This window comes from Macrobrachium nipponense, chromosome 2 (assembly GCF_015104395.2).
Source record: "Macrobrachium nipponense isolate FS-2020 chromosome 2, ASM1510439v2, whole genome shotgun sequence".
NCBI lineage: Eukaryota > Metazoa > Arthropoda > Malacostraca > Decapoda > Palaemonidae > Macrobrachium > Macrobrachium nipponense.
In genome coordinates, this window is record NC_087201.1 from 80,923,567 (window position 1) to 80,932,533 (window position 8,967).

The 8,967-nt window shown below is 36.6% G+C and overlaps 1 protein-coding gene across 1 annotated transcript in view; it reads left to right on the top strand.

The window, feature by feature from the left end:
* Positions 1 to 7,807, top strand: part of LOC135220713 (uncharacterized) — a 34,895-nt gene extending 27,088 nt beyond the window's left edge. The window contains exons 5-7 of the mRNA XM_064258129.1: positions 1,169 to 1,381; positions 2,598 to 2,758; positions 4,269 to 7,807. Coding sequence (XP_064114199.1) covers positions 1,169 to 1,381; positions 2,598 to 2,758; positions 4,269 to 6,071 — 2,177 coding nt within the window. The 3' untranslated portion in view covers positions 6,072 to 7,807. The remainder of the gene's footprint in view (positions 1 to 1,168; positions 1,382 to 2,597; positions 2,759 to 4,268) is intronic.
* The last annotated feature ends 1,160 nt before the right edge of the window (positions 7,808 to 8,967 follow it).

The following is an 8,967-nucleotide window of genomic DNA, read 5'->3' on the forward strand; positions in this document are numbered from 1 at the left end:
AGGAAATCGCATGATTTTAGCAATTGGAATAGAGTACCATTGAGTTAAGACGATTGGGTTTCTATCCCTATTTATGTGTGATTATACATATATAAGAATTAATTGATCAAGTAAATTCAAATAAAATTTGTGAAGTCTTTCTTTACTGACTAATAGAATTGCAGTACAGTAAATTGGCAAATAGTTTACTTTCCATCATTCAGTTAATTTTGTTTCTTGAATGTGCATAGCATATACTCAAAGTTTTAATTGTCTATAATTGGACAGGTCCAATTTTACAGCCCCAAAAGAGATTTCCGTGACCTCTTTTAGCTTCCTAATACATGATAAAGAACCTTTTCATCAAAGAGGAAAAATAAGAAAAACAAACATTTTCTCATGTATCATAGCCAAATTACTTGTCGGTCAGATATTGCCATTTTGCTCAATCTTCTTTAAAACTGGTTTTGTTTGTTTGTTTTTTCCATCATCGTAAGGTGAGGGTTTGATGCTTTTGAGAAAGGCTAAGAAACTCTGCTTTACCTCCAGCTTTCTTTTAATATGTTTAATATGTTAATTCAAAATTTCTTCTGACGGTTGAGTTGGCTAATATATTTAAGACCATCCAAATTTGAGCAAAATGTTGTTTCTGCTATTTCCCCTTTACCATCTTTGAAAAAAATACCCATTTAAAAAAATCCCATTTAAAAAACTATCATTTTTGAACAAAATATTACCTTTTTTTAGATTGCCATTTTTGAAAAAATTACCATTTTCGAGAGAATTATTTTTTTTAAAAAACTTTACCATTTTTGAAAAAAAATTATAATTTTCTTAAATTACCATTTTTGAAAAATTACTATTTTTGAGAAAAATGACCATTTTTGAAAATACCATTTTTTTTTAAATTATCGTTTTTGAAAAAATTACCCTTATTGAAGAAAAATTACCATTTTTTAAAGTACCATTTTTGAAAAAAAACTATTATTTATAATCATTGAAGCTCAGAATTTTCTCTCAGGTCAGTTTTTACATTAATAGCATGTCACATCTGTCAAGTTAACGTTACTTAAGAAGAATGACTGACTTGATACTGTTTCATATTCCATGGCACACGAATTGTATAATCTGCTTGAAAAATTAACAGCAAATACTAAAAGTAATTTCTATCACTGCAATGTATCTTCAGGTACCTCAAGGGTTCCACATCCCTCATTGGAGCGCCAAGCATCGTTGGGAATGCTCTCGAGTCGTCGCAATCATGCCCGAACCGCCTCACTCAGACTCTCTCCTACCAAGGTGGCTCAACTCGCCGATGTCTTTGGGGACACGTCCGTCTCGAACACTGTTTGTAACAGCAACGTGTACGAAGCCAACGACATGAGTGACGTCACTGTCAAAGGTAGTTCGAGTTTCAAGCAGTGCAGTGGCGTAACTAAGGGGGGTGGGGGGCCGTTGTTGAATGGGCGTCCGTCCGTCCGGGGCGGGGGGGGGGGGGGGAGGGAAGGGGCTCTGGCATCTTTTGAGCAGGTCCGGTCTGGCATACTGCTAGATTTTCTAGCATATTTCGTCTGATCGGAACTGAACATCGATTTATCGACTCTGCCATTGGAAAGTAAGCGATTTTTGACCACAGCAACCCTGGTTAAAAAAAAAAAAATGATTGGGATTGGGATGTTAAGGCTTAAATTGTGCGTTTAATTTTCAACACTTTAGTACTTTTCAGCACGGGAATGGGGCGGAACTTTCCGAGTCCGCCCCGGGCGCCACTAACACTAGTTACGCCACTGGTTTCAAGTGACACCTTCCTTACACATTATCTTGTTACAGTAAGTTACAAGTTTCATTTGCGTTTGTATATTAATTGTCTCTGGTCTCCTTTTCTTCATCCCCAATTCCATCCATGTGCTAAGGTTCGGTTGCCTTGATTAGTCTTCTCTAGCTCTTCGTATCATAAGCATTTTTCTACCCTAAACCCTTTTTTCCCCAAATCCTCCTTCACCTTGTCACGTCATCTAACCGTTTGCCTTCCTCTTGATCTTCGACCCTCACAAGATTCCTCCCAAGCCCTCTTCACTCCTTCCTCCTCACTCATTCTTACCACACGCCAGCCCATCTCAATCTCGACTCTCTTATCTATCAGAAAAGTTTCATTTTCAACCTCCCTCAGCTCCAGACCCTCAGCTTTCTCATTTCCGTTCGCTCCCGTCTCTGTCCCTTCCCTCTTAATGCCCTGGTTTCTGAACCATGCTCGTCACTGGTCTGTTTACAGTGCAACAGATCTTTTCAGACCAAGTCTCACCTGAGGTTTAGAGTATGTTTTATTATTACTATTATTTGAAAGAAGACCGTCGATTCATATTTCGTTGAATAAAATTACAATTTATATGCAGTTGAGCTTAAAGTGTGCCCTCTCAACTTGGTGTGTAAGTTTCTTCGTTTCAGCAGGTAAATTATAAAGCTGCCGGCAGATGTTCATTGATTATCGCGACGTTTTAGGATAATAAGTGAATGTCAGCCAGCTGCTTTATTTTTATTATTATTATTATTATTATTATTATTATTATTATTATTATTATTATTATTATAATTATTATTATTATTATTACCAATTGCAGTTGAGAGGGGATCAATGCTGACGAAGCTTTTACGAGTGTCCCCACGACGTCGCTTAGCCTCCTTTTCTGCACAGTTTCCTCCTCAAGAATGGACTGATCCCAAAGCATCCACCGTCCATCTCCATTCAGTAGCTGTGCAGACTTCGTCCCGTCAAAAAAAGGTTAATTAGCAAAATTACCCTTCGTCTCTCTCAGTCAGTGTTAGAAATATTTGTTAGTTAATTTTTTTTATTTCTTTATCGTAAAATTTTACTGTGGGTGAGAAGGTATTACTGAAAGGGCAGTTCATCAGCATGTTGTTTGGTACAAGCGAAATTTTTATATCTTTCTTGATTTATTTTTGTCTAATATTTTCATCCCTAACTTTAGACATTCACCTTGTCATTGAGATATAGTAAAGGCATTGTAACATATTCTAAATAGATGGCGGAAGGGTTAAAGTCAATCTCAACCGCCATAGAATTGAGCACACTAAACTGACCCACATTCCCCTATCTACTTGGCACCGCCAAGTGTGCTGTTCCAAATATGACAATTTAAAGATGAAATAACATTCACGTGAGACCTTTTTTTGGAATATCATCAAGATGCTAAGATTATAAACAAGATACTAAGATTTTACACAAGATATAAATATATTTTAAGATATGTATATGATACCTTAAGGTAAATTTAATGTAAAGGAGCAGAGCAACCTCGGTAGGTTCCATTGCTTGACCTTATGGCCTAAACCTCATAATCTATCAACTAATCCGTCAATCTAGATATTTTTTTTCCTTTCTGAACATATTACTGTATAGTAGCACTATTCAGCTTAATACTAAAATTAGTATCCTGCTACAAACAATATTCAAAATTTAGTTTAGTCTTTGCATGCGGCCCCTCCTTACAATTATAATCTGTATTTTGTGTTACCTAGTTTTTATGTGTTTGTTTTAAAGATATATATATATATATATATATATTATATATATATAACAATATATATATATATATATATATGATATACTATATATATATATATATATCTATATATAATTTTGTAAATGCAATTTCTTTAGTGGAGGATATCTTTGTAGAACATACACATGCTGCACAACAACAGTCTCTCTTGTAGACATTTGCTACAGTTTTGTAGCTAAAATTTCAGATTAGGCAACCAAAAATACCAAAACGTTTCCCCTTTACTGGTCAAAAGCTACATATATCTTGTATTTTAATTATATATAATATTTGTTCTCAGAGTCAATATCACCAAAATATTTATGGGATTTCTGTGCTCTTGCCCAATGGCTGGGTAAACACAATAATCTGTGTATCATTTGGAAGTCAGTTGGTCTTCAGATTGCACGCATGAAAATATTTGTATATCGCTATGTATCGCTGTGATATGTTCTTTTACTACAAACAAAAGAATTACCGATTGCTAGCTAAATTTAACTGGTCATCTTTACCTTTTTATAGATGTTTTTCTTTTTTGAGACCATGCAACGATAAAGTAAAACTATTTGGCTTTGGTAATACGACCAAATTAGTCTTCCAATATGAAAAATAGGTAAACAAACCGACCAGGAACTTTAGTGCATAACGGATGTATTTCATTAGGGTCAACCTGAAATTTTGTAACATCCCTCTTAAAGGTCAGGAACTAATGAAAACAAAATTTTTCAGGACTCGAGTGAACATCTGTGGTCTTCATTACCATCTTGGGCACCAAGATCGTCAACCCTCCCGAGGAGATTACGCCGGCCCCTGTCTTGTACCCCACCGCTGTCCCAGAACTCCAATCCAGAAAATTCGTCATTGATGCAAGCTTCTAGCCACCATGCACTGGGCTCAGAAACTTTGCATTCAAGTCCTCACTTATTAGTTCACTCAACACCTCGTGTAACGCTCATGCCTCATCCTCACCTGTCATGTAAAGGCTCTCTGGATAGATTGCAGTCAGAGCCATCTCACTACTTCCTGAGTGAAACTGTCTTGATGCCTGAAAACTACAGACACATCTCACGGAGCGAACACAGCTTTGATGGTCAGTACCACTCACTGGATGATAGTCTAAGCGTTGAATACGGTGCTCATCATCAAAGTGGGAGAATGCTCATCAGAAAACAGGCTGCTGAAGGAAGGACTTCCCAACACTCATCGCCTGAGCATCATGCATTTGGGATGAAGCCACACGGGAAAACTTTCAGGAAGCCCCCAACTCAAGGCAAGAGATCTGAAGAAGGTCTGGCCAGGAGGAAAGGGGAGATTCATCCCAGAAAGATTGAAGAGAGTATTAAGGGAAAGGAATTAACTTACATCCATAAACAAAAATTGCAGATTGGCGCTAAAGAAAAGCATCATAGAATTCATGAGAGTTGTTGCAAACATAGGCTTAGTGAAAAAGATAAGAAAGATGATCAGATACACAGAGTTAGTGAGAAAGATAGGAAAGACGAGCAGATTAATAGATTTAGTGAGAAAGATAGGAAAGACGATCAAATCCATAAATTTTGCGAGAAAGATAAGAAAAATGATCAAATACAAGGCGACGAAAGGATACAAGTAACAGATTATGATGAAACGCCTGTTCGCGATCTGCCTAATGGGTCCAGTGAGGCTAAACCGTCACAGAATATTGAGTTACAAGTTTCCAAGAACTGCGAAGAGAGTGAATCGGGGGAAAAATATCAATCACCTAAGCCTTTAAAGAGAGACGTGACTGACAGTTGTACAGGCGAGCAAGATATAACGGATGTCCCGACTGGCAGTCGCCTTCAGGAAGACAATAAACGGTATTGTCGCTCATCCTTGCAACTGGATTTGACCACTCTTCACATGAACAATTCCAAGAAAATAATCTCCTCCCCGCATCGTCCAGAAGGACTTAAGAATAACATGCTACACGATAGCAAGGGAGTGAACGATATTTCTAAAGGGTCTAGTCATGATGTAAATAATCGGAATTTGGGTTATCGTGATATTGACAAATGCCATAAACAACCATGTAGCCAGACACTCGACGAAGCTCACCAGGTCAGTGAGCCAGCACTGAACGTTCTCGCAGTTCCGGAACCGGAAGGGGAACGCCAAAATCAGGTCAGCAAAGACGAACCGTCGAAGAGTAAAACTAAGACGCACCGGTCACCCAAAAAGAAGTTGGTTACGAGTGTCCTTAAGGATCCCAACATTATGGCAGAGGATAAACGTGAAGTGTCGCCGAAGGCCATCGATAATATCAGCCCAGATGATTCCAACGTGAATGCCAAAAAAGTCAGCCCAGAAGCTGACGTTGCTTCTATCAACACTTATCCGAGTCTTTCTGAGTTGAACCTGAACTTCAGTTCCCTGGCTGCTCAAAAGATTTTGCACGGCGTGAGTCACAATAGCATCGACACTTTAGTTGAAGTGAATTTGGCAGCAGAAAAGCGAAAAATCAATGTGAAGCGACCGGAAGCTGTCACAAACACTGACTTTGGGTTTTTGTAAAAATAGTGCTACGTTACAATGATAACTAGATTTACTTCCTTTCTTATAAAGTTTTTTGCCTTAAGAAAAAAGGACACATTATCAAATTTGTTCAAAATCAAAATGTTCTTTACATGAAACAAATGGAGATAACGGCAACATTGCTCAGTGTATCTGAGATTTCTGCATGCATTGTTTTATGTGGATATTATTTTTATACTGTTATATTGAGTTTTACATAACTGGCTCAGAAATAATTTTCGTTACCTTTGCATGTCTGAGATATCACTTCTCAGGAGTGACTTTATCAAAAGAATCTGCAATTTCTTAAACATTACTATGTAATACACCGTCCATCTGCAACTGAAGCTAACAGTGAACTCAACAATAAGTCCAGTACATGAAGGTTTTGGAAATATCCTGACTTGTAACAGAAACACTCAGGGGAGATTATAATTTTTCTGTATTTCACTGCGTGTATTCAGAGTCAAAGGTCGTTCATTTCCATTCAGAAGGTTCATTCGTGCTCAGTTTTTAGCTATTCAACACTTTACAAGGGAAATGAAGAGGAATCAAACATGAAATTTTAGAAGCTTGTAAAAAATTATGCCAAATAACAACATGGGAAATAAACACTTATTTTCTAACTGGATTTTCCTGAAATTTGCTAAATGCCTAATTTCAATCTCATTTCAAGTAATTTAACTTGTATCTTCTATTTTTTACCAGTGCCTGCTATTTCCTATTTTTTTAAATTAAAATGAAGCATATTTTAAACAAAAATATTTGGCACCTTGAATCATTCTTCAAATCATATGTGAATTTGGACGTACCTTAGCTTATGAATCAGCGAAATAGCTAAAGTCTGATACTCTGCGTTTTGGGATTCTTCTGAGGGAAAGCCCTCTGAGCTCTGACTGATCATAAACATAATATATTGTCTAGATTTTCTCTCGTAAAGTCATTGAGAGCTACCAAAGATGAAGTCTCTCAAGAGCTATGTAAGTGCCAGCATCCCCCAACATATTGCAGCCATTAGTTAAGAGCAGCAAAGATCACATCACTAATTCTAGGCGTTCAACAACCAGTGCTATCTGTCTCCCCTTTCAGAGATATGTATACTCTCCAGTGGGTGTTTGTAATTTGGTTGCAATAGAAAACATTCTTGAATTCAAGATCAACGAAAACAAATTGAAATCCAAGTAACGTAAAACTACAAGTAAAATTGAGCAACTCGCACCAAGTATTCACAGAAATCAACACAAAGCGAAATTTGGTAAAGCTAAGATAAGTTGCATAGTGAAGGAATAGGATAACAGATAGCCTATTTAGAAGTCTCTGTTTTCCGATACGAAATCTAATCACTTAAAACGTTAGAACCTGTTGTGGACATGTCAGTACTGTGAGGCCACAGATGACGTGGATTTTCCACATGATTAAGAGGAAGAACTGCAAAGTCAATATTGAACGTGTAACCTGTGTGCCTAGAGGCGAATGAATTTTATTATGAAAAGACAGGAAAAACTCTGGCTATGGACAGGAACAGGACAGAGTAGAAAAGTAATCACAGAATACAGATGACTTGTTGCTTACCTGCCGCTGCAGAGACGGATGTGCTGATTGTTGAGGTTCTTGGATGAGTAGTGTTTGCCACGCCACATATGGAGCGCTCTCTCTCTCTCTCTCTCTCTCTCTCTCTCTCTCTCTCTCTCTCTCTCTCTCTCTCTCTCTCTCTCTCTCTCTCTCCATATCATAATGTTGACAAGAAGATAGTGAAAACCTTTTATCCGAAAGAATTAGCCAGGTAAGCTTCTGAGATTCTTAAATGAACTTGAGATCTCATTAGAAAGCTATTGCAAGTAACAATAAAAAAAAACATGAATTATAGGACTGGGAAAGGAGAAAGTTCATTAAATATAAAAAGGAAATGACTTTAGAACTGGGAAAGGAGAAAGGTCATTAAATATAAAAATGAGATGACTTTTAAAATCTCAGAATGATAAATGTTTTTCACAAATTCCGTATAAACGAATAAGGCAAAAAATGAATCATCTTTGTGCAAGTGTGATTATCACAATTCTGTTATATTTCAGTTTACAAAATTAACTGATGGTATTTCAGGGAAATGGCGAGGCGATAAATAAACAATTTCATTGTTGTTCTAAACTGATCCTTTATAGAAGATCCCAAAAGAACCTGACAACATAACAGCACGTCAGAGCTGACAGAAATATTTTGTATTGGAAAGGAAATGTTTCCTGATAAATTGTGATGTTAAATGTAGTTATGAAAATGTTATTACTCAAGATTATTTGGAGTTGTTTCAGTTCTCGCAAGATTTGGAATTTCTTGTTTGACATTCTGGAGTCAGTGCTGAATGGCTGAGAGCGCCCAGTGCTTGTCCTGACAGCATAAATTTTATAAGAATTAATAAAATGGATACATTCTGGAGCCATGACATAATGCTAAATGTATTATAAGTCATCCTGAACATGGCATGTACAATTGTACATTGCACACTGAATATTAATTGGTTTTTAATGATAGGTATTAAAAAAAATTATTTTATAAATGTCTATAATTTAGATCAACCAAAATGGTACTGGCTTGTAATCAGTTCATTGAATTGTGGTATTACCATATACACTTTGCTCATATGATGGAATATGTATAAAATATGGTTATTTTATCTTGCCGTGTTTTTCAGGACGAAAATTCTTTATTCTTGTATATACATTACGTAATGATAATGTTCCTAAGTACATGAATACATACAACAATTGAAGTACAAATTAACACTTCTTTGTGAAATGCTTATATTGTATTAATGTAGGTTAGTAATGTACATATTTGCAATTTGCAAAGTACATTTGCAGCAGGTATCCGTAAACACAAGTTGCGTCAGTGCATCAAATTT